This window comes from Astatotilapia calliptera, chromosome 17 (assembly GCF_900246225.1).
Source record: "Astatotilapia calliptera chromosome 17, fAstCal1.2, whole genome shotgun sequence".
Lineage (NCBI taxonomy): Eukaryota > Metazoa > Chordata > Actinopteri > Cichliformes > Cichlidae > Astatotilapia > Astatotilapia calliptera.
Window position 1 is genome coordinate 31811369 of NC_039318.1, and position 27186 is coordinate 31838554.

The 27186-nt window shown below is 42.8% G+C and overlaps 1 protein-coding gene across 4 annotated transcripts in view; it reads right to left on the reverse strand.

Moving 5' to 3' along the window:
• Positions 1–10112: 10112 nt before the first annotated feature.
• mdfic (MyoD family inhibitor domain containing) overlaps positions 10113–27186 on the reverse strand; it is a 55043-nt gene continuing 37969 nt past the window's right edge. For all 4 annotated transcript variants that reach the window (XM_026147416.1, XM_026147413.1, XM_026147415.1 and 1 more), the window contains 2 exons: positions 16593–16973; positions 10113–12179 (listed from right to left, as the gene is read on the reverse strand). In XM_026147416.1, coding sequence (XP_026003201.1) covers positions 11929–12179; positions 16593–16973 — 632 coding nt within the window. In that variant the 3' untranslated portion in view covers positions 10113–11928. The remainder of the gene's footprint in view (positions 12180–16592; positions 16974–27186) is intronic.

A 27186-nucleotide genomic window follows, 5' to 3' on the forward strand; every position in this document is an offset into this window, starting at 1 on the left:
GGGGGGGGACCTGGGAATATTTCAAACTGCCTTTTGTTGCTCCATATTTGAATTTTGAAGAATGAGGTGGGGAAGACAAAAAAAAAAAAAAGGGAGAAAGACACATAAATCTCAAACATGTCCGCAGGGCACATATCCTTTAAGGGCAGATATCTGCACTTCATCACCTGGCAACATATGAGATGTGGCATCGCCGATCCAAAGCCTCCTCCTCCTCCTCACTTCTTCTGTGCTTGCTCGCACTCTCTCTCCTTCTCAAAGAGTGACTTCAGCTTTCAGTTATGTTCAAAAACTCCTGGCTTGTTTAGGTGGCTCCCCATCACTATTCGTTTTAAAGAAGAGCAAACATACAGTATTAATAACAGCCAATGAAATATTCGGATTTGGGTTCAAACGCTAGATTGAAAACGTAACTAAAAACATTCTAAGACATGTCATATGAGATGCGTTGTGAACACTTTAATCTGCAAAACTGAGCCACGCTGTTATAGTTTGCTGTTTTTCAGGTATGGCATGCACACGAAATAAAGGAAACATAGCAAAAGACAGGCACAATCTAACAAAGCATCGTAATGATGACAAATATGCTTAGCTGACAATGAAAATTAAGAAAATAGGTATCAAAGACAATGTCCCATGGACAGCCTGAGAACCTCCTTTGTTCTCACCAGACATATTAAGCATGAAAAGAAAATTACATTTTTTTTTATCCAGCTGAACTACTCCAACCCACAGCACAATAAGTTTCAACACAATGTACACAAAAAGTTGTTTCTCAGTGTAGATGAGCAAACTGAAAAGATGAAGCCCAATTGCAGTTCCTCAAATGTCCACTTGAGGCTGGCTCCAAAAGTGAGGTTGCTGATGGCTTCAGTTATTTAAAACACACCCTTTTTAAAATGCTTACAGTCAAGCAGCTATGACTCAGAGGTGTATGTCAATGCAGGCAGTAAGCAGCAGCTGTCTGCTGCACTCCACCTCCGCTGAGTCAAGTCACTCAAGAGGGCCTCTCAACCATGTTTGTGGTGTTGATACATTTTGGAGCATTTTAAATGCAATTATCTGACATATATACAGTAGCCCAGAAAAGTCAAATGCAATGCAACTTAAGGAAACACCAGAAGAAAGAATATTTCTATGTGTTTTCTTAAGGGCCACTCCAGAATTAACATGGATTGGAACAGACTGACGAATTTAGATGAGTGAAATTATAGGAATTTTATTATGTTGCTTAAAGCTCCGTTTATTCTGCTGAACAGTAGGAGGGCTTCCCTTTGGAAAAAAAGTCAGTCGTATAGAAGTCTGAGGAAATTATCCTTCTTCTCACATTTAACATATCAGTGAAAACTTTAGGAATGAGTTAATGGCCTCAGTTGCTAGTTTAGCATCTTACTGAATACAGTATGATCTTAATTTTGGTAAAACATAAAGCAAGGTGTGACAAAAGTCATGGTTCAGTAGTTTACTGTCCCCTATTCCTCAGTCAGATCACTGATGAGATCATCGCCACGTCAGGCTAAAAGAATCAAATAGAAAGAAAAATTTATAGCGGTGAGCAAAATGCTTTAAACAGGACTTCACAAATTAGTGGCCAATATTATGCTTCCCACTTCCATCTATTATATACAGTTTCTGTTGAATACACATATAGTGACACCTGTAGGGACATCTGAAAATCTGATTAAATAAATAAAACACTCCTCTTTCACTTTGTTAGTTTCACCTGTTAGTGTTCATCAATCTAAATATCTAATCAGCCAAACACATGGCAGCAACTTAGTAAATTAGAGCACGACAACCTGCTGAAGACAACAAAGCATCAGAATGAGGAAAAAATGTGATTTAGGTTGGTGTGAATGTGGCATGGATGTTGGTGAGTCAGTTACTTCTTACAAAAAAAGGTATGCAGAAGTATGGAAGCCTGTTTCTGCCACTAAAAAAAAAAAAGTATCCATAACTCAAAATTTCGAGTTATCTTTCTCAAAATTTTGACTTACTTTTCTCAAAATGTTAAGTTAATAACTCGAAATTTCGAGTTATGGATACTTTTTTTTTTTAAGTGGTGGAAACGGGCTTCCATACGGAAGAGCACCTCTGAACGCACAAGTCAAACCTTGAACCAGATGAGCTACAGGAGCAGAAGGCCACATCAGATCCCATAATTATCAGCTAAGAACGGGAAACTGAGGCTACAAGTTGTAAGGGCTCAGCAAAATCAGACAGTGGAAGATTGGAAAAATCTCACCTGATTTGATGAGTCTCAACTTTCAAATGGTTGGGTCAGAATTTGGTATAATCAACACGAAGCATCCATCCTTCCTTGTATCAAGAGTTTCGGCTGATGGTGGTATGACGATGTCTTCTTGGCTCACTTTGAGCTTCTTAGTAACGTCGTTTAAACACCACAGCCTACCTGAGTAGTGTTGCTGACCATTCTTATAACTTTATGACCAAAATGTACTGATATTCTTATGGCTGCTTCAAGGAGAACAACATGCCATCACACAGTTCAGATCATCTGAGTCTGGTGATTGTAAATCGTATATTGTTTCTGAGTGCGTGTGGGGTGCCAAGCCTTTAGAGATTCAGTTAAGGGCACAAAAATCCTGCGATATGCATTCCTGGGTACTGGAATTCATTATATAGTGCAGCAGTTAAGCTGACATTGAGCACATGTTAATTTACAGCATAAGAAGTTACGTTCCACACGGGGATCCATGCAGGTGTTACCAGTGCACACCTGTAAACTTTCCCCTGCGGCGTGTAAAAAAAAAAAAAAAAAAAAATGCACCGGCGCCTGGTTACCTTTCTCTTAATGTGCAGCGCGCACTACAAATCATCACAAACAAACTGTCAGCGTGTAAACAAAGATGCAACAAGTGATGTGTTTATTTGTAGCAGATGAAACAATTAAGGACACCCGACAAGCAAACAAACATGCCGCGGCAAAACATCTGGGGTTTAAGCACCCGCCGCATTGTTGCTGTTTGTTTGGGGAGGGGGGGGCTTGCAGAGACACGACTAACAATAGAGTCACTGGGAAACAGTTTAACAGATCTGAGAAATGATTAATGTTGTTTGCTTCTTTGGGAATAGAGAAGGGAAAAAACAAAAGCTCTGACACAGCCTGAGTAAATTATACAAAAAGAAGGAAAAAAAACCTCATCTGAACATGTTTGTTTGATCTGGTTTTTCCTCCTGTTTTATAGAAAGCATCTCAGATCCAAAATGCCGGTGTGTGTGTGTGTGTGTGTGTGTGTGTGTGTGTGTGTGTGTGTGTGTGTGTGTGTGTGTGTGTACGCATGTTTGAGAGGTTTTGGCTGTCAGTCATGTTAACTCAATGTGAAGAGGCTGCTCCAAGCAGAAAGTTGAGTCCTATACATTTGCCATAAAGGCTGGTGTTATTAAGACCTTGATTTATGTTTGTTTTTCCTGCATATTAAGCTAGTGGGGTCTGGGTGGGGTGGTTTGGTTGAGCCGGGTTAAGAGAAGACAGAAACATATATTAGCTCCATAAACATCCTTATTCAGGGAGAACATTTCCCTTTATTCTCATATGTGCAATTTAAAGCATTTCTGGTGGAAAAATACACAAGGGTTTGATGTACAATAAGGACTCTATGTCATTTGGAGTTTTTATGATGAACTGTTCCAACAGGCAGTGCTGGAAAATCCACAAAAACCAAACATCATAAAAAAAAAAAAGCATCTTGATTTCTGTAAATCAGCCAAAGACCAGCTCGGGCACCTGCTTTTATCATAAACAAATCCTGCTTTGTGCGCGGTTGTAAACGCTCTCATAAACGATAATAGAACAAGCAGGCCTGCCAAACAATCTGCCAATCACTCGCCAGATCCAGATGACCGGAGGCCAAACGCGAGTCCTCGCTCATTTAAGTGATGTTAAGAACAAACAATCAAAAGTGCTGCCTGGGAAACCGCAACGGCAAATGACATATAACAATGGTGACATCTAATTTATAGCTCAAGAAGTGTGTACAAGCAAATAAACAGCCATCCCCGATCCGCACGTCCCTCTCAATTTGCCTCTCCCACGGTCTGGTGCCTTCAGACAGAGAGGTATAAAGGAAAATAGAAAAGTTGAAAGTGTTAAGCCGATGTCTTATTTACAGGTCCGTGGAAGTGGAGTTTTTTTTACCCTCTCGGAAAGCCTGCTCAGGCATCCATGAAACACAGACTGCCTTTAAAACAAGCACACAAACACAACAGACACCAAAGCCTGAAAAAGGAGGAAAAATCCCTTTTGTTTTGCATGTAACACTAAAAGATGCCACAACATCTTGAGGGGATGTGAGGAAGGGGAGAGGGGTTTTTTTCTGCAATATTGAGGAAGAAAAAAAATTATTGATGTCATTGTGGTTTTTGTTTTCCTCTCCATCCCTTCCTGTCTGAGTCTTCTGTTCTCCCAGGCAGATGTTGCTGTCGCATCTTCTCAGGGCACAGAAACTTTGAACCTCACCGTGCCCCATCCTGGTTTTTTTTTTTTTTTTTTTTGGGGGGGGGGGGGGGGGGGGTTATTTTGTTTCAAATCTCATGATCTCACTGCCACATGTGATCTTTGCATCACCACGGTGACGCCTCCAGGTAACAAGGAGATTAGAAGCAGTCAGAGGCCCGTGTATCACAGGAAAGCTTTAGCAAAAGGGGGTCTTTAAATATTTAAGGTATGAGTGCGATCACACGTTGTTGCTCCAAGACGAGACGGGAACAAAGAATACTAATCTTTCACTTGGAAATCATTCACATCGCAGTGCTGAAACTCTGCTCGCTGTCATTTCTCAGGGTTGAATTTAAGTTTTTGATAGTAAAGAAAAGTTAACTGGTGTGCAGCGTTTTCAGTTCAATGAGCATTTAAAAAAATATATTTTTCATTATTTTGTTACTTTTGCTGTTGGCAGCCACACGAAAAACAAATTTGTGTGCGGGAAGTACCAAGCAAACAAATAACATATGGCATGTGAACACAGGCGTCTTCGGCCTCTTGTCAAAGTCAATTAAAGTCCTCAGGTAATGACCCTATTTGCATTGTAAACCAGGCCCATGTGTGAGAGGGCTAATGGGGCCACTACCTGAGGAGATTAATTGAAAGTGACATTACTTGAACTCTTCTCTTTTTTTTTCCCTCCTTGCACAGCCCTCTGAAGATCGTCTCATTTTATTTTAATGTCATGCCGCAAGTATAAACAGCGAGGTCAAACTTCGACGCAAGTGCGGAGGAGGGTAAAAGGACACAGGGCAGGTACACAAGTCCGTGCTGGGAGTGGTTCTTCTTCTTTGTACACATAAATGATTTCACTGGGTCCACATGCTTTCCACATTGTTAAGTTTAGAACAAACTTAACTAAGTATTAGCTGTCAAAAAACAGTGGACACTTTGTTTTTGCTCTTTTGCTCTTAAGAAAGCTGACTGCTCTCATCATCACCATCTTCGGGAAACCAGATGATGTCGGTAATAAAAATTAACCAATGGGCTGCTGTCAGTGCTTTGAGGGGCCGGTGCGCAGCGGCTGTCCTGTAACCTGTATATCAACACATCATCTCACTGAGAAAAATGCCCCGCATTTGAGATTACCAGTCCAGCACTGGCCATAGGTCAGCACTAAATTCCTTAAAGAGACACAACAGCATTTCCCTGGAAACTGTCAGATAAACCTGATTTAAAAAGCAGCCAATGTCCTCCAGAAACCCTGAAAAAACTATTGCTCAAGAGCACTTCAAAACTTTACAAGTGAGATATAAGTTTTTAATGGCAGTAAGCTTCTAATACACCAATACTTCTAAAAGTAGTTTCCTAACAATGCTCATTAGTGCAACTATCAAGTATTTTGTCTAGATAATCCAAGCTGAATTAACCATGTAGCAGGGAATAGCTTTGTTTTGCCCTGCAGGTGGGTGTTCCTGTAATGATGTGACGTCACGTGAATGAATAGCTGTATTGATTTTAGAATCCATTACCAAAAATGCCACAATGTGACAATGCAGGTAATTTTTCTGATGTACTGAGGATGCAAAAAATTACACATGCTGACAGTTATTCTATCCGTATGATTACCTTTAATGGCACACAACACAATATTATAAATATGGTAAAATTAATCACCTCGAATGGTAACTGCCATGTAATGATGCCTATTATGCATCCTATATATTGACGAGAACATGGGGGTGGGGGGAAGCACGTGTATCCACATTTTCTGCTGTTTTCTTTCTTTTTTTAAATAATTGATGTTCCACCTAGGGGGGAAAAAAACAAGTCGAATAAAGACACCCCTTCTCATCCAGTTTAATTAGTCATATTATTCAAAATTATAAAATGGTTAATATCTTATCAGTGTTCAACTCTCAGGTCTACCTCTGATATGAAAATGAACCAAGCAAAAACACCATTAATGTTCCCATCTGTTTTTTTCCCCCCAACCTCATCATATACAGAAACAGCAAAAGCAATAATTTGTTCTCGTGGCCGAGGGCAGGAGACTTTCATTTTCTGAGTGAAAGAGTATCCCACCCAATTGAGCAGAAAAAAAGGGATGGATGGATGGATGGCTCAATACACGGCTAGACAGAGGAGGTGGCCAGAGCCTCATTCTAATTTATTTAATACTGTAAAAGAAATGACCTTGAGATCACAGAAGTGCTGAATTTCTCCCCAGACGGCAAACAGAAACAATGGAGCAGTCCTAATTGTGACATTACAATCCAGCACACAGCGAGCGATCAGAGGGGGATTGATTAGAGGAGTAGAAAGGTGGAAGACTGTCTGAAAAGGTCACTGCGCACTCTACCTGGAGTTTTTAATATTTCCAGCCTCTCACCCTCTCTGTAAACGTGGAAAAAAAGAAAAGAAAAAGTACAACTCCTGCGTGATTACAGACTTTCTGGATAGCAATATTTTCCCCAACGCATTAGTGAAATAAGATGGTAATTTCCTGGGGCCAGGGTGTATCCAGGCAGAAAATGATAAAAGGAACTAAAGACAGAATTGAAAGGGGAGTCTCTTCCTCTCTGTTCTACCAGCAGAGGGGCTGATGTGGAGGTTAATTGAGGGGTTAACAGGGGGTGGTGTTGGCTGAAGGTCAAACTGCTATTCCAGTCAGCAGGAGGTCCCTGCTCCCCGGCGACCTCGCTGAGTGTTGTTGGCCATGTTTCCATGTTAACGCTGTAATGCTGATCCCAGGCTGGCACCCTCACTAATAGAGAAAAGACCAGAGGGGAAAGACTGTGCGACACAGAGAGGGTAAAGGGCAGAGGGTAACCAATGTGGCCACCACAAAACTCACACGTTGTTTCAGCTTCTAGTCATTCCACAAGGAAAAGGAAAATGCATAATGACTGGCTGGACTAATTAAAACATTTATCTAATGGAATCTGTTGTTATTGTTGTTGGAACATATCTGACTAGCATGTAGTCAGGTCTGGATCAGGTGACCCTGAATTTTCCCTTGCTTACAATACAACCGGCCTAGGCTGCTGGGGTTTTTCCATGATGCACTGACGGTTTGTTTTTCATTTACCTTTTTTAGTCTCTAGTGGCATTTGTCCCGTCTCCCTCCCCTCACCTCACCTCCAACCGGTCACAGCAGACGGCTGCTCCTCCCCTTCCTGCTGGAGGTTCCTTCTTGTTAAAAAGGGAGTTTTTTCCCTCCCACTGTCGCCAAGGGGCTGCTCATGTGGAGTCTTCTGATTGCTGTGTATTATTTTAGGGTCTTTACTAGGGATGGGTATCATTTAGGTTTTATCCGATACCGGTGCCAAACCAGTACTTTTGAAACTGTGCCGGTGCTCAAACGGTGCTCGAACCGGTGCTTAATCAATGGAAAACACAAACTTTGTCCTAAAACCTCTCATGTTTAGCGGTTTTTTTGTAAAAAGTTAACAATGTTAGTCTTCTCTGCAGCTATAGGGCATATGGTATCGCTCTTGGCTGGAAGCAGTGCTTAAACAATGGAAAAACACAAACTTTGTCCATAAACCTCTCATGTTTAGCTGTTTTCCACTTTTTCTTTGGTCATTTTCGCCTTTTTTGCCAGGGTGAAGGGAGTATCTGCCATCAAACAAGAAGACAGCCGCATGTAGCTATGACTGTGTTTGCTAGTTCACCTTACATGCATTAATGTAATAACGTGGTTAGCCTACTCAACGTAAATTACACACGAACAACATTAAGCTACTCACGCAGAGAAGAACGGCTGCTGCTGCCATCATCATCATCATCCGTCATCATTACTGCTACACTGGCAGGGCTAGGGGCCAGGACTCTCCTCTTCGGGTTCTTGGGGGATGTTGCTAACTCCGGGTCGATAACAGGCACCAAACCCGCAGTAGATGCGCTCGGTCTTGCAGCAAGCTATCAAATACGGTGCATTTCTAGGCTTTAAAAAAATAAATAAAAATGTGTCGCCAGGTGTTTCATCAGATTCGCGGTGTTACTTCCTTTGCACAGTATCACCTTAAAGCACTTGTTGCAGGCTGCTGAGTTTGCATCTTTTACTGTGAAGTACAGCCAGACTTTTGACCGCTTCGCCTTGGGCATTTTTAATCTGTAGCTCTGCTCTAAAAGAACGTACATACCTGGGCCCAATTACTATCCTTGGAAAGGTAAAATGATTGGCTAGAATCCAAAGTGTATCACAGCTCAGGGAAAAAAAGCACCGAAATGTGCGCTGCTTTTCGGTCTGTTCAATACAATTTAACAACACAAAACTGTATACAAATAAATATAACACATTTTAATGATTAAAATACATTGTGTTTTTATTTATTTTAATCATTAAAATGTGTTATATTTGGTCACATGGAAAAAGTTATCCACTGTTCCGTTTATCAAAATTTGAAAGAATTAAACTGAAACCATTTCAAAAATGGGTTTCAGTAAATGGGAGCTCCTTAGAAAGTGTTCATTTCTAAAATGCTACAGTCTGTTCAAGTTAAATGTAGCTCTCTAAACCCTTGAAAAAGCAGATTGTGAATGTCTGTGATATGGTAAATGCTTTAAAAACAAACACAAAATTGCCAAATTATGTGAATGAATCATGCAAGTGGCCCTGATTTTAGATTCACAATTTGTCCAAGACTAGCCACACCAGTAAAATCTAAAGGTCACCTGATCTAAAAAAGAAGTCCCCGGTGTTCAGTCACAAGATCTACAGGTAACCATTGCATTGTGCTTTGAATCTACACTCAGAAAAAGACGCAAATATTAACCTCCTTGGTAAGCACACTTTTGCTTTCCAGTGATTATACAGGCAAAGACAAGGCCATGTGGAATAAAGTCCTCTGGAGGACGTTTTTGGCTGCAGTTACATTACAGTACAGGGGACAAACTTTAAACCACATTTGAAACATGCACAGTCACCACCAGCAACAATATTGTAGCTGAAATTGATTTCCCCAAGTCAGTTTGTGCGTGTCAATAGGACAAGTGTTACTTAAGACACCTGCTGCAGCAGAAACCAGAGCTGAGTTGGTTTGGTGTTCATTGTGTGGTATTTATCTGTGGACTATGTCAGTTGAGGACAGCTGGGGATTTTCCTTTGTAAAATTTCTAATAATAGTAAAAAAAAAAAAAAAAAAAAAAAAAAAAAAAGTGACACTAGCTTAACAGTTAGACATTGGTAACTTGGCTAGTTTTTTGGCAAGCTCTTCGGCTAGTTCTCCATTTAGTGTTGACACACCATTGATTCATCCCTTGAGTTGGTCTATTTTTTATGCTTGAATGATTCATAAGTCAGTGCTGAGTGGCTTAAAAAAAAAACAAACAAAAAAAACATACCTCTGAAAATGGTCAAGTCCAAGGACTGGACTGGAAAGGAGTGAAAAACCAACCAATGTCCTAAAAAACTGGAAAACTATTGCCCAGGACCACTATTTTTTTTTTTTTTTTTAATTACAAGAATGTCTGGCTCCTTGGACGCAAAATATGAGGAAATGGGTGGTGAGTCAGAACAATGTGCCAAACACGCCTTTACAAAAGACTCAAACATGTGAAATGAAGGCAGACCTGTTCGTCACATGTTGCACAACTGGAATATGATAAAGAGCTGGCGCACATAAAAGTCGTGTTTTTTAGAAAAAGAAGATCAAAACAATCATCATTTTAAGTAAAGTTTTATTTAAAAAACAAAAAACAAAAAAACTTTCATTGAAATTCAAGGTATTGGAAGACAATTAAATGAGCTGATGTATCCAGATGGAAATGGAAAGAATCAAGGAAAAAAGCACAACATAAAGCATAACAGTATTGTGCAAGACGACGACTACATACTGTATACTTTTTTTTTTTTAAATTTAAAGATAAATTCTTCACATTATCTATATAGTGTTTTCTTGACACTCCTTAGCCTGTAACAAACTCCTGCTTTGAGTTAATCATAAACATGAAAATGAGGTTTACTTTCTGCACATTATCTACTGAAGAGGTGCCCATCCAGCCTCTTTATACACATAACAGTGTGCCATTAAGACGAGCCGTACATGACAGCACATTATCTTTGATGCCATTAGGAAGGGACCATTTTTATTTTTTTGTTACCATTTAGTAAGCAGTGCTAATGAGGGCCAGCTTTAAGCATCACCACTTAAACAACATCAAAGTGGATCTCCAAGACAAGAAAATGACTCTGCTGGTGATTCACTACAAACTCATCTCGAGATACACAGAATTAAGGATGAGAAAAAAAAGAGAGAGAGAAGGAAACTGCTTTTACCCTGCTTTGGTTTACAATTTCTAAAAAAAATGACAGTTCATGATAACATTTTTTTCCCCCCAGTCTCTGGGCTTGATACCCAAAAGCGGCTTAAGTGGCAACTAGGGTCACCATTTTTAATTTCTTATCACAGACCTCATGAACAGAGTGCAGTTCAACAAGTCATACTTCCACAGTATGAATGCAAAATAGCATCAAATAAAAGGCCGGCTAAGCCTATTCATTGACAGCTAACATTAGAGGAGGACTCTCATAGAAATAAAAGCTAAACGCATTGTACATCTTATTGAAGATTATTAAGAGCTTCTTGATATAAAAAATGCAAGTAACTGCACTGTATTTCCAGTAAACCCAAGGCTTCAAACACTGCCAAATCAGGTGTGAGATGACACTTTTTAGTGAAATAATCCATCCCAACCATTAAAACACCTGGTAAAATATTGCAGACAATTACGACCCTCTGTATAAAATAATAAACGTTTCCAGCATTTACAAAATGCTTAAAATAAAAATGTAATGTCACCCTTACCTTCAGTGGCAGAAAGTAGCAGATAATGGGAAGTCCCGATTCACCTTAAACATTTCACCAGTTTCAACTGTTCTACAGTACTACAGTAGATATGTCTATATAGAAGTCTGTCTCGCCGAAATACAGTATGCAATGAAGAATGTATGAACCATCACATAAAGTTTTTACAGTGTTGTAAAGACTGCAAACCTAAGTTTCTGATAATAAAAAAAAACAAAGTATTTAAAATGAAAACAGAATAAATGTTATTTTGTAAATGCAACATGTCGGTCACCAAAATGACTAAAAAGAGGCAAGATGTGATACAATTAGACAGCATTCCTGATGTAACAATCGAATCTCTACTATACTGCTTTTAGCAACAGATGGAATACTTACAATACACTGAAGATTTAACTGACGAGTTCATATATCTGGATGGTTTAGATGGAGAAGCCCAGTGTTGAAATCCATCTTTCAAAGCATGCTGTACAAACCAGGCTAGTTTGCACATACTGAAAAGTCAGGCACACAAAAAATAGGACCTTCACGAAAACATATGCCAACCACCGTGCACACTTTCTCCTCTATCCTTTGCAGAATTCTAAAGTAGCAGCAGCAGCAGCAGCTTCCTTCTAATACTTTCATTCGGGGTCTTGCTTATCGCCCTGGTCCACACCAACACAGGCCTGTCTATGTGGGGAAGCAGATGCCGCAGCACTCCATGCAGATTTCCAGGCAATCTGAGGACTCGCAGCAAGCATCCATTATGCCACAGTCCATGTCACAAGGGCAGTTGCAGTCGTCGCCCAGATCGTCGGTGCAGCAGCAGCAGCAGCAAACCTCTGATGTGCATGCGCCGCATGAGGCCTGGGCCACCACCATGTTGCAAAGCGTCAGGAACTCACAGAAAAGGCAGGCCAAGATGCAGTGAACGCAGCAGTCTGGGTCCAAGCAGGGGTGACAAATAAATCAGTCACAAATCACACACAAAGATAAGGAAAAAACTAAAAAACTAAAATTAAAGCATAAATATTTCCAACTGTGGTGGGGAAAACTGTGTATAGAGAGTAAGTGAGTGATGCATGCTCAGCAGGCTGACAGGTGGAACACAATACGCATATGGCAAACAGAAATAAAAGAAAACATCCAAAGAAATCAATTTTCCTCTGCAGTTTTGATTAAGAGAATTGCTAAGCAATTGTGGCATTATCATGCAAACTGCTGGGCTGATCAAACAAAGATGATTAGCAAGAGTCCAAGAGTCCCTGCCTGGCAACTAGGTGAATTAATGCTTCCAATGCCAGCACCTCTGATTAACATTTAACCACCTCGCAGGAACTCTTTACATGGCCGGTGGAAACTTTCGGCTTGCTGTTCAACAGCAGCCTCAGCAGTCTTCAACTTACTAATGTGTCCATTAAGAATCATAAGTGTCATTTTGAAAGGCCAAATGAGTTACATGTTTCACTATACAGTTCACAGTGACAGTTTGTTTGTATGTAAGAGATCTAGTGAAGGTAATTTAAACTTATTGACAGAACATAATATTTGGCAGTGTCTCAAACCAAAGACTCTGTCAGAGTATCCCCAGAATGTTCAAATCTCTGATCAAACCCGTCAGTTATTGTCATTAGTTTTGAGCATATAGTCGTGTTAGAATCCCTGAAATTCTCTGAAGTGCTTGAAATGATCTGAGGAGCTCTTGTACCTGGAGCAGCTCTAAGAGGCAGTCGATGCGACTGAGCAAGCTGGGTAAAGAAGGCAGCAGGTTAAAAACAACATTGTAGCTCCGACTTGATTACTGTCTGTTTTGTTGCTATCTGATTATCTCATCCGCACATTTGAAGAACATGTTGTCAACAAGTTATACAATACAGGAGAGGTGGTCTTGTTTCCTGATCTGAAATGAACTAAAACTTGTCTTTTAATTAGAGCTGGAATTACTTTCTTCCAAAAAAGAAAAGAAGAAGAAAATCCAAAATAAAACTGTCCAGGTGAGGTTGAACACAGATCAATGATTGTTTAGCCATGCCTATATGTTATCCTTGGTCAACCTTCCCCACACTAAAACCTCTGGTCGTTGCATCCAACTCACTAAACCATACTGAACATCCTTCTGTAAGTGCACCTGGCAGACACTCCTTGCAGCTGTCTCCTTTCTGAACCAAGGCCAGCGCAGCGCCCCTGCTTTGGAGTGTTAAAAAGACATGATGTGGATGGATGCAGAAAAATAGCATTACAAACAGGGCTCATTTGCATAACTTTCATCAGCCCATCTTGAGCTGTCAGAAGGGGCTGTTACTGATTGGGTTAGAGGGAAAGCGAAAGGAGGAGAGTGTGGAGGACGGAATTGGAAGCTGAGGGCCTCTGAATGCTCATGTTTGATTAATCAAAGTAGAGGGTTTTTTTTTCTCCCCCCTAATTTTGCACTGCTAAGGGCTGCGGAGCTGACCAGAAGCGCTAGCTGACTGCGATACAAACAAGATAAAGAAGGGAACATGAAACGAGAAAGCGCGGCTGTACATGTGAGGGTGCCTGAAGTTCGAATGCATCTTATTATCCTTATCTGAGGCCATAACACTGGCAGTAATGGAAGATGCATGAGAATAAATCTTTCAGTATTAAACATGTGGGGTGGACATGCAGTAAGCTGCTACTGGCCAGAATGTGGTTTTGCTTCATAGACCTTTTTTTTTTTTTTTTTATGCTGGCATGCGCTGTAAGTGTACTGCCGTCCGAGTTCTGCAAAATGCCAGTGAGAGCAATAAACACTGCTCGGCCACAGCTTCAAAGTTCAACCTAACAAACTCTGAAGGACCCAGAGGGTATAGCCATGCCAGCATTCGGAATGTAACAGCAGACTGTGAATACGATACAAACACAGTACATAGGCATTAGGCAGTGGCCAGCCAGCTCAGCTATTCACTTGGATGTATAATTCAGCACCAGCGATTAGTCTGTATCTTATAGAAGCCAGCAAGGAGGAAGGGAAAAGTGGTGGGGGTCATATACTGTACACAAGAGAGCTGGACGCAAGGCACATCTCCATGAAAAACAGAGAGAGACAGAGAGGCAGACAGAGACAGAGTGAAACCAAGCAACAGACAGACAAGAGCAGCATACACTGACAATGTTGCTGTTTAATGTCAGTGAGCGGAGATGAAGCCCAGAGTTTGCAGGGCCAAAAAAACAGCGCCCGGCGCCTCTGAGGAAATAGTATGAGACATCTGGAAAGCTGACATCAAAAAAAGGGGAGCGGCATGACACAAAACAAGCTGGATGGGCCTCAGAGCGGCAAGCTGTGCAAAACATTCAAACTCACAAAGAGGCAAGCGAGAGGGCAAGAGAGCCGGGCAGTCAGGAGGCGGAGAGAGAGAGAAAGAGTGATCAGACAAAGCCTTGGTGGCCACGCGAATGCACAGAAGGCACACTTGGGTAAAGGAGGCAGAGGATGTGGGCCGGATAGTCAATGTCCACCACATGCACGTAAAAGCAGGTCTGTTTATTAATGCATGACTGAGGGGGGTAAAAAAGTCAAAGGTAGAGGACTACAGCTTACAAAAACACACGCAAATACTTTCAAGTTTATAGCTTAGGGAAGTTTTTAACAATGCGCTCACAACCCTGGCATGAAATCTCTAAATGAAGCGGCTGAAGCGGCTTGGAGACGTTAACCGATTACACACAGTTCACAAAAAAATAGAAACATAAACCCGATGACAAGAGTCGAGACACCCCACCTCGCTAAACAAAAGCAGCGTGCTAAATGACTCCTCAAAAGCTGTTATCACAGATTGGCTACGGTGCCAACGGCGCGTGCCAAGAAACACAGAGAGCAACAGAATCCCCAGAGCTAGTTCCTGCTAGCTTACGCCTTTTATTTCCTGTGTTCGGGGGGCTGTTTAGGAGGCTAATTTCACAGGCAAACAGATTATGTTAATCCGTGTAAACATTCAAACACAACAGCTTGGCTCTTTTCCGGGGGGAAATAAATAGTTGAGAGCGAACATATTGATTCTGAGAGCTCTCACGCCTGCAAATAAGCAACACAAAAGCCATAATGAGACTTGTTGAGCAGCTGTTTTTGTTTTTTTGTTTTTTTAACTCCCTGCCCACTCTCTTGCTTTTGTTCTTTACCAATTAAGATGTTGAAAACATGATGCGTCTAGAATATCTCTTGGCGGATGGATCGCACCTTTACCTGCACGGTGCTGTGCATGTGCGTGAGTGCCTTCATCAATCTGGGCACATATTTCACGTACAGACAAATGAAAAGGACCACTTTGCTCTTACATCTCTACCTGACCACTATGAATCTTGGTTTGTTTTTTTTTGTCTGTTTGTTTTTTGGGGGGGGGGGGGGGGGGGGGGTGAGCAAATCCTCACATAAAAACAGTAAATCTGCAAAGGCCATGTTGGATGAATAAAGCAGGAATTGCCTATCTACTTGAACAAAAATAAGCCTAAACACTGATATTCTATGAGCTACAGAAAGATAGAACACATGGAAGTCCACAAAGTACAGTAGCTGGAGAAAGGGTCGAGGGTGGGGGTGGATGGGGCCCTGTTAATGAGGGCCATGGTGCTGCTGACGGGATGTAGGGAGAGCCAAAAAGGTCCCAGAGAGGTGTGAGGGGCCGTGAGGGGCCCGGAGGAGGCTGGTTATGACTTAATGGGCACCCCGTGCTCTCCGGCCTCGTTAGACGGTCACACCTATCTCCACAATGGAAAAGGACCGGGCAGCCGCCTTCATTACTGGACTCACCTCAGCATTGCACCTGACAAAGTGACGGCTTCCCTGCATGGCAAATGGACTCTCTGGCTTGTTGTTAAAGAAAATAAAAGCCACAGGGGCGAGATGAGACGGCATTTGCTTGACGGGAGTGATAAATATGAGAGGTCATGCACCACCATCATTAAAAGGTGAGAGGAGGCAAGAATGTATTATCAATATCTTGTTAGGTATTATTTCATGAGCACCTGCGAAGAATACGCCCATTTTGTTTGATGGTGAGACTACAGATTAGGGGATACTCCATCACAAGTCTAAACCTAAACCAGGTCAGAGAGGACATTTACAGTTTCCTGGAAGTGGGCAGTACAGAAAATTCCTTTTTAATTGTTTCTGAACTCGTGATTTTATAAATTGGTATAATGATTGGTGTGCTTTTTTATTTAAGGGTGGGGGTTCTCTATAACGTTCTTCATTGAACCATGCAGCTTAAACCATTCCTGCTACATAACAAGGTAAGATAAGAGGGGAAGAAGCATACAAGCAGTAAAGTTTCAGAAATGTTAGTATTGGTTAAAAAAAGTGCAGCAGTGTGTCACTAACTTGAGTATGGAGGCGTTACCTTCAGGTAAAGGAGGTTTCTGCGACCCTGTTGAACTCCCTTTGCTGCGTCGGCTGCTGTCGCTGTTCACTGACAGGCTGGACCGCAATTTTCTCTGCATCCTCTGCGACACAGGCGTGGATGGTTGCTTTCTGGGCTGCTCTGTCATTGGAGTAGCAGTCGCTGCCCCCGAGCCAGGACGTGACCCGCCCGTGGCGTTCGTGCTGATGGTTGCACCGCAGGAACACGTCCGCGTGGCCTGTGATCCGCCGGGGTGGATTCCGTTACCGTTACTCAGCACGGGTGTGCCAGCAGTGCTATGGTGAAAGCCATTTTGATCCTTGGCAGTGTCTTCTTCAGCAGTTTCCGTGGGCACTGGCTTAGACTCAGACTGGGGTTGAGCTGGTCAGAAGAGAAAAGATATTAGTTCTACTGTTTTTAAGTAAAGAGCTGGGTGTGTGTGGATTTAGTACAATTAAAGTACTTCATGGTCAGTGTAAAGTGATGAAAGTTGTAGTACCGTATTTCCCGGACTACAAAGCGCACCTGAATATTAGCCGCACAAGCTAAAATCAGGGGAAAATCCTGTTTTGTACATACATTAGCCGCACCTGACCAAAAGCCGCAGGTGTTTCAATGTTGACTTATCATATGTAAGAGAATATGCACAAAGGGAATTGTCAGGAAAGAGATGGCTGTTTGGAGACATCACTTTTATTAATATTTTGAAAAACAAGTTATGGGTACATATTTGCACATGTAGTACATAACAGTAGCCTACAGCACACCAGAACAATAGATTCGGACTACCTTTTAGGCTGAGGTGCAGTGACACAGCTTTAACAAGAAGAAAAGTCAGTCATTCACCACCATCTTCCTGCACACTAAAACCACCAAAGTCCTCTTCTCCAGTGTCGGATACAAACAGGCTCAGGATGGCTTCGTCATCCACTCTTCTTCTCTCCTTCGTTGTCACTTTCAAAACCAAAGAAATCCTCATTGTCAGTGTCAGAGTCGAACACCCTCAGAAGGGCCGTGGCGGTGTCCTCCTCTCCATCATGCAGCAGTCCAGCCCTTCAAAATCCGTTGGTGATCGTGGATGTTTTCACACTTTTCCACGCTGTCAGAATCCACCGGTGGAGTTGGGCATAACTTGCTTTTTGGGCATAACTTGCAAGTTTATCGCCGCTCATCATCCACGCCTCCCGCTGAACGCGTAGCGCTACTTTGAAGTTTGTTTTTCGCGCTACTTCGTACGGCACTACGTTGCCTGGCGGACGGACATGTGACTAACATACCACTCTTGAACCCCGATCCTTCCGCCAGGCAACGTAGTGCCGTACAACACACAAAACAAATCGTCTTACGATATGACAAAAATCATGGACAATCCATAGAAAAGCCGCACCTGACTAAAAGCCGCAGGGTTCAAAGCTTGTGCAAAAAGTAGCGGCTTATAGCCCGACATTTACGGTATATTTGATTCATCAAACTCATCTGCAAGCTAAGGCTTTTAATATAAAACAAAAACACACTGCTTGAAATTGCAAATATACACTCTCTCTAGAGACTGAAGGAACATTTCTTAATCAGAGCAAAGCATCAAGTCAGTTGATCTGGTCAATTAAGAACAGAGGGGGTTGTCAATCAGTTTTAGCTGCTGATAGGTGCACTCGATGGGCAGCAATGGGACAACCACAAAGTTGGAATGGTTTGGAGGCCACTGACATTTTTCGCTCCTCATCTTTTCTGGTGGTTTTTTCCACTAGTTTTGCATTTGGTCAGTGTCACTGCTGGCAGAATAAGGCGATACAGAAGTTACTACCATACAGGTAGTCCACATCAATACGTGCCATGGCCAGAAAGTTGCTGTGTCTCCCAGCACAGTCTCAAAAGCATGGAGAAGATTCCAGGAGACAGGTGGTTACCCTAGGAGAGCTGAACAAGGCCGTAGAAGTCTTTTAATCCATCACCAGCTCGATGTCCTTTAGTGGACCTTGAGCTCATTGCTTGGTCCTGTGCTCACTGCCCAGCACTGTGGAGCCCAACTGGCATTTGCCATAGAATACCAGAATTGGCATTGGTGACCTATACGCGAGACACGAAAGGCTCTGGAGAAGCTGTGGAGAACATTACGGTGCCTGTAACATCTTTCAGCATGACCAGTTTGGTGGGGGTCAGTGATCATCTTGGGAGGCATATCCACGGAGGCACGGACCTCTACAGGCTAGGCAACGGCACCTGACTGACACCAGCTATAAGGAAAAATTCCTTGGAGCCACTGTCAGACTGGTGCAGTGGATCTTGAGGTCCTCCTGATGCACAACAATGCCACACCTCATGTGGTGAGGGCATGGAGGCAGTTCATGGAGGATAAAGGAATAGATACCATTGACTGGTTCCCCACGCTCACCTGACCTAAATCCAAAGAACACCTCTGAGACATCATGTTTCAGTCCATGGACTAGCATGCTGCATCATTTTTCACTTTGCTTTTGGTGTCTTTGAATTCAGCCCTCTGTGGGTTTACAATTATAATAAGCATCCTTTCATTCCCAACACATTACCCAGACCATATCGGCACAGATACCTGGCATGATTTTTTTTCCCCACTGAGATATGATGTGTTTTCAGAGTGTCCCTTTTTAAGTGTATTTTTAAGCTGAATGTAGAGGATGAAAGAAAGAAAACAAAACTACAAAATAAGAGAGATGTATTAGTTTACTTTAATAACTTGTGTTTTCCAGGTTTTTTTTTAATGCTTCTGAATTCCCTTTTACCTAACTTCATTTTTGCTGTTAGAGAACTTGCAATCTCGGCACCTTGCACTTCATATATTTTATTCGCTTATAAAGTCACCGTAGCCTGCGAGTTTCACTTCTTACAAAGCAACTACAGTAATGGAGACACGCCATTCTAAGCTAAATCACTCTCAGCAAACCATGCCACCATTCCCTAACATGATAAAAATCGATCACACGGCAAACATTTCAACTTGGAATCAAAAAGAGAGGAGCGGCGAACTTTATATGTGACAGGATCACAAAAGCCCCCGCTGCAGGCAGACGAGACAGTCGTTGGAGCCGTACCTCGGTGAGTTTAGACAGTGCGAGAGAGATTAATACAGTAAAAAGAGAAAGACAGCTTGTGATAGTGTACATATACAAAATGGCTGCTGTCTACAATAGTAATGATCTCCTCTCCTGTGAAAGCTCCGAGATGGCCTCGACGAGCCTTTCTAAGAGCACGCGTGACAGCCGCAGAAAGTCGGGAGACAGCGACCTGTCTGATAAGAGAGAAGAGGAAGGATACGAGTGAGCAAAGGCGGTGGCATTTCCCTGAGAAGAGCACCTGCACATTCAGCTCTACTGGGAGCTACTCCTACATTACCTTCGCTCCACATCAGAGCCACTTTGCATGTGCACTTGCAGCAAGATTTTGTGAATTATTCATCTCTCTCTTTTTTTTTTTTGAGTTTGTCTGTGTGAACCCTACTTATTCTTTCCCCCCCCTCAATGTAATACTTTCTTTATATACATTGAAAATATAACATCTTGACAACCAAACTTGAATTCTGCCTTATTCAGCTACTGCTTAAGGATGTTTAACATGCAGGGCTGTTTAACAGTTACACAGCTGTCCAAAAATATATCTATATATAAATAAATAAAATCAACAAGTTTCCAAAGTGGATGCAAACATAAAATTTAATGTGACTCTGGTAATTTCTTTCCATCTCTATTTTCTTTCTGTCAGCTCACCAACAAGTGCAATTACGGTTAACAAGAGTCGGAGAGAGTGTGGGAATCGGGCTTTGCGCTTTTTAACAACACATCACCCTGGGAGAGGCCGGACGTGAATGTGGATGTAAAACAAAGCAATTAAATACACACTCTGGGTTTCGCCTTCCCCTCATTCGGGCTTCTGCATGCTGCCTCGATAAACAAATATAGACTTGAGGGATCAGGATTCCATGCAATTTGAATTAGACAACTGGGTAGCGCACGATAGAATTCATTATGCAGTGATTTAAGACCAGGTTGATGGATTTTCTTCTCCAAAAAGACAAAAGCCTTGCAGCCTGCCCATGACAATGTGGGGGGAAGAGACTGAAGCCTAACAAGGAGGCTCGGAGCAGGGGCTATATTTGTTGCTGTTTTTTCCAGCTTTACCCCTGACAGCTGTAACTTGCTACATTTTTCACTCATTTTAATATATGTATCCTGTATTTTATTCCACTGTGTCTTTTTAAAAAAAAAATCTTTTCAGGAAGAAGGCTAGAAAACACAGCGAGTCAGGTCTGCAGCACATCAAGACACCAGTACTCACTTGGGTGGCCAAGATGGTGACTTCACCTTCCCACCAAGATGTTTTCCTTTAAACCAGAGTCTGTCTGTGTATTATAAGACCTGTTAGATTTCTTTAACATACATTTCCATACATAAATTGCAATTATTAATTTAGCTAATGTGTGATGCTGATGTCCCCGTTGCACCTATTACGCGCCAGTGCCTGCCCACCCCCCTCCTTTTTTTGGTATTATCGTGGGTGGATAGTGCTACGCTAACAAAGAAAGCGAAGTGTTGAATCACTCATAATCTGTGAAAACAGTATCATGTCACAGTTATCTTAATCTGCTTAAGTGACAGTCACACAGCAGTCAACCTTTTTTCTTTGGGTGCTTTTTCCCCCCCGACTTTCACAAAGCAGCTCATTAACCAACTATTTTAATCTGCAAGCATCACAAACCAGACTGCAAACATTCAAATTTGATGAATCCAAAATCACTATCTAATCTAAAAACACATCCAGAAACTTAATCAGAAACACAGCCTTACCATTCACACTGGCCTCAGTTTGTTCCTAACTGATTAACTCCTCGTATACATCAAGATTTATTGACAGCTGACAACTAGATTAATGGGGAAACCCCGGTTTGCCCACTGTATCACTGCAGATTCATAGTAATCTACCTGTCTGAGTATTGTTACGTTTTGGTGTTGTCGGTGTGTTGCTTTTGGCGTGATTGTTATGTGTTTCCTGTTTTACTTTGAAAGTCTGTGTTATCTTAGTGTTTTCAGTTTACGTTTCCCTGTCTCGTCAGGTCTAATTTGCCCCAGCTGTGTTTCCCTCCTGTGGTCCATTCCCTGATTGCCCCTTCTATGTATTTAAGCCTTGTGTTTCAGTGTGTCATGGTCGCGATCTTCCCCCCCGTTGTAAATAGTTGGGTGTTTTGTTGTCAAGAAATAGTTTGTTGTAAATAGCTGTAAATAGATTTGTCGATACTTTCGTTTTGGGATTTTGGTGGTGAGCTTTAGTGGGGGTTTTTTTTTGTGTGTTTTTCTTTCTTTATTTTTACTTTTTTCGTGTTGCACTCCGGTTGCCTAGGCCGGGGTGTAACATATGGGGGCTCGTCCGGGATTGCCTTCGCTGGGGGGTCCGGGGACCGCCCCAGCCTTTGTCGTCGCTGGAGGGTCCGTGGGACCGCTCCAGCCTTCATCCGCCTTCGCTGGAGGGTCCGAGGGACCGCTCCAGCCTTCGTCGTCTGCTGGAGGGTCAGTGGGACCGCTCCAGCCTTCATCATCTTCGTCTGCCTTCGCTCCAGCCTTCGTTTGTCTTCGCTGGAGGATCCGAGGGACCGCTCCAGCCTTCATCCGCCTTCGCTGGAGGGTCCGAGGGACCGCTCCAGCCTTCATCCGCCTTCGCTGGAGGGTCCGAGGGACCGCTCCAGCCTTCGTCGTCTGCTGGAGGGTCAGTGGGACCGCTCCAGCCTTCATCCGCCTTCGCTGGAGGGTCCGTGGGACCGCTCCAGCCTTCGTCGTCTGCTGGAGGGTCAGTGGGACCGCTCCAGCCTTCATCAGCTTCGTCTGCCTTCGCTGAGGGGAGGGTCCGTGGGACCGCCCCAGCCTTTGTCGTCACTGGAGGGTCCGTGGGACCGCTCCAGCCTTCATCCGCCTTCGCTGGAGGGTCCGTGGGACCGCTCCAGCCTTCGTCGTCTGCTGGAGGGTCAGTGGGACCGCTCCAGCCTTCATCGGCTTCGTCTGTCTGGATCAAACTTTTCACTTGGTGTTAAATGTTTGATTTTTGGGTGGGGGGAACTGTTACGTTTTGGTGTTGTCGGTGTGTTGCTTTTGGCGTGATTGTTATGTGTTTCCTGTTTTACTTTGAAAGTCTGTGTTATCTTAGTGTTTTCAGTTTACGTTTCCCTGTCTCGTCAGGTCTAATTTGCCCCAGCTGTGTTTCCCTCCTGTGGTCCATTCCCTGATTGCCCCTTCTATGTATTTAAGCCTTGTGTTTCAGTGTGTCATGGTCGCGATCTTCCCCCCCGTTGTAAATAGTTGGGTGTTTTGTTGTCAAGAAATAGTTTGTTGTAAATAGCTGTAAATAGATTTGTCGATACTTTCGTTTTGGGATTTTGGTGGTGAGCTTTAGTGGGGGTTTTTTTTTGTGTGTTTTTCTTTCTTTATTTTTACTTTTTTCGTGTTGCACTCCGGTTGCCTAGGCCGGGGTGTAACAGTATGTAGTCAGAGAACAGAGAACTCCAGTGGAGTTTGCCATGTGTCTTGTTTAAGCAAAGTAGCCACATGGACTTGCACATATAAACACACATTCACGCACAAACTGCACTGGCGGGCATAATTACCTTTTCCTTTTGAGAAAGCAAAGCTTTCAATTTGGCAAAATATAAATAGCTATTAACTCATTCACTGCCAGCCATTGGCAGTGAATGAGTTAAGAAACCACCATATAAAAAAGAAAAAAAGAAAAAAAAGAAAAGTATATTAGAGGCGATTTGGGTTTCTGACACACTGTGGAGAAATATAACATTTAGTCTGAGGGGGTTGTGCTCTTCAGTGGCAGGTTCCTGAATAGTCTTTGCACAGTTGCAGTCGTTATTTTTATCCTGATGAACGCGGTGGCCGAGATTAATGGACGCGATGGAGCAATATTCATAATCATTGATCATAATAATGGTGGTACTGTCAGAGATGGCAGTGACAGACTTGTACAGTCACATGAGACAAATGAAGAGATAATGAGGAAACGCAGAAATACACTACGTTTGAATTTGTGCTACTCTGGAATCAGAAACTTTCAGTGCGTGTGACTTACAGCAAAAGTAAACTCTAGAGCATATTATCTACTACCTCCTACACACCATTCAGCTTGGCGTGCACTGTAAACACACAATACAACACAACAGACTGAGGAAAGAGCCATCGTTTATCAAGTCAACTCCTGTGAACCCTATTGAAGTGCAAACCATCCAGTGTGCATTCAACTTCTTTCACACAATATTCAGCTTTTAGCATTTCAAGGTAATGCGATGCTGTTGTGACGTTTCTGAACCCACGCTTTGATTCCACATCCAAGGTACAAATGTAAGCTGAGTCTGCTGATAAATCCTGACAGAGCAACACAGGCTCACCGCTAATACACCGCTCCGCTAACACAGCAGGAAACAAATCCCATGAAGTTTGAAAAGAACGTACAAGTTGTGCATTTGTTACAACATTGCAGCAAAGCATCCGAAGGTGTCCTAAGAGATCCACATGCACACTTTAATAGGCTGTATGTCCAGTTCTTCCCTCCAAACAAAGTTTAAATACAAGCACACACACACACACACACACACACACACACACACACACACACACACACACACACACTTCAAATTGGACTTGTAACTGCCCTATTTCTAGCACATCAACAACTGTTGAGAGTGTACATTTGTAGTTGAATAAAACATGGTATTCCCCTACACACGCTGTCACACACATCACAGGGGAAACTAGGGGGTGAGTGGTTCTTGACTGTCTAAGCAGCATCCCAATTTGGTCCCAGCTACTAGTAGCTGACAGCCTCAAATATCTGGGGAGAATTTTTAAAAGGCCAGTGTTTGATGGATTCATGAAGAACACACAAATATAATTGCCATTTGTCACCGAGTCTTCAGTGGCTGCGCCACACAGGGACCGAGCAGCACAGTGCCTGGAGAGAGCTGGAGCTGCACCAGAGCTGTGCAAGGCTAGGGGTGGGTGGTGGTGGGAGGGGGTCGATCTGTATGTAAAACTGAGTATATAAACACCTCCATTTTTGTCACAGAAAATGGGTCCTACAGGACGCAACTAGAAATTGCACCCAGAAGACAGCATGGCTACTGGAGATCTCTCTCCCTCTCCCTCACACACACACACACACACACACACACACACCCCTAGCTACCAGGAAGGAATATGCATGTATGCATGTCAGCTGTAACAAAGCTCCATACACAAGAATTCTAAAATAGTTGAGAACATGAAAATATAACACAGAGGTCAAACAGGGCAGTATGGAGATTCTCATTTGCACATAACTACATCATGAGTCACAGGTAAGGCAGGGAGCGGATTGAACAATCACACCAGTGCTGTATTTCTAAAGCTCAGTGCTTTTTAATATTAATGCCCCCGAGACGGAGAGAAACAGGGAGGAGAGAGAGACGAAAGGTGTTTGCCCAGGCTTATTAGAATGCCCATCATAGAGATCATACAGTTATTCAAATGTCACATCATTCCCACCAAATAAACACCACAAGATGAATACAGATTGTGTATCCATCTCCTAATGGCCATTATTACACAATGGCACAAGTTTGTGAGTTAACACTTGAAGGGGCCACGCAAGCGGGCAAGGCACCTGTAATTGTAGCCTCAGACTAGAAAAAAAGGAAAAGGGAGGATGCACAGCAATTCCGCTAACACGGCTGGTGTTTTGTTTATTTTTGGGGGCTTGTATTAGAAAAACATGTATATTTTCTGCTCGACTGGTCATGTACCTGCATGATTGAAATGCTAATTTGTAAATGTGCAATGACCTAGCCAGACTCCTCCAACTCCCCCCCCCCCCCCTCGCTGCCAAAACAGCCTGAGGTATCATCTCTCCTCCTAACAAACAGCAGCGTGTGGAAGAGCCCCTGCCTTTCAATCCAAAGGGATATATTTTCTCATTAGAAATTATACATCTTCCCTGTCCATATTTATAGACGCAAAACCAGGGGAATTACGCTGCAGAGAGAGTGAGAGGGACACACACGGAGAGAGGAAAATAGTACAATGAATGTTATTACAAAAGGGCTCTGATTGAAATTTTCCTTGGGCGTCTGAAAGCCTCGTTTGCAGTTTGACCTTCTAAACTACCGGACAAGGACTTCCTTTATTGTCTAGAAGGACGAGCTGGGAGGGAACACGCACAAGTGGCTCAGGGATCATCGTTCAGGTGTCCAATTAAAAAAAACAAACAAACAAGAAAAACATGATGATGATAATCATAGTGTGAAAAGTATCAATATAAAGGCATTTATCAGGAGTGTCAAATGAGTCAACCAGCAGCCGAGAACGAGCTTTTGATCGGAATATTAGCGTCCTGCGGTGTGAGGAGGTGGCTGCCATGCAAAGTCAGCGCTCTTGTCTTTACACAAAGTGCATGGCAGCCTGACACGGGCTAACAGAAATGTCACTTGTTCCAACAGACTGCAGCGATCTCACGGCAGCGATCACACAGCAATCCTAACCCTGTCAGTTCACACACATGCGCAAAGTGTTTTGTATTTATCCAAGATAAAATGGTGATGATGACGGCTTCGCAGCTGCTGATGATGACCGTTGAAGAAAGCTAAATTACCTGCTCTGACATTGGATCCCCCTCAGCCAAAGTGACATGCTCTGAGTGTGTGTGTGGTTGCAAGCATGCCAGGGTAGTCTGCAACAGAACTCTATTAACTGTCTTGACCTGTCAAGGCTAATCATATTGCATAGCATCTCATTTAAACAGGAAACATCACATTTCTGTCTGTTTTCCTACCATAGTCCAGGACAGTCAGTCGATAACTACTCAGCAGTCAAAGACTGTCGCCCCCCCCCCCCCCCCCACCCGCCTTTTAATTCTCTGTGACAGTCATTCAAAAATTTGACTCCACCAACCTACTGAAGTGAGACTTGAAGACATCGTTTAATATTTCCACTCCTCATTTCCCACACCGCTGCTGCATCTACCCAGGAAAAAGTGGAATTAAAAAGAAAAAAAAGAAAAAAAAACCTTCGACCTTGTTCTGCTTAATTACATTTTACAGGAGTGAAGACAACTTGAAAGACAATAGCTTGATTCGATGACACGAATCCATCAATCTACTCAGTGCAAGTGTTCGCATTTCTAAAGGGAAGGAGGTGGTGATCGAGGAAGGGTGGGGCGGGGTCCGGGTCACCAATTCTTCTTTGATTTTAAAATGGAACATTTTCCCAGATTAATACGTTGACCGCCATCACTAAAACTCCCAATGAGATGCCACTTTCTGTGCGATGAATCATGCTGAAGGGAAAGTCACACACGCATTCAGCCACCAAAGCTCCAGCCACACAGGCCCCAGGTCTCCACTGTTGTGTGGAATTTGGCACGGTGCTAATTTGAGTATTACTAATACAGCGAAGAGCGAGGAGCGTTCAAAGCCTTGCAACTAGCCTGCTGTGAGAGACACTAAACGTTGCACTGTTCTCCACTTCTCCTCATTTCTGAGATGACTTTTATACGAAGCTGTTCCTGCATTAAGCTTTGCCAAATGCCTTCCATTCCCCTT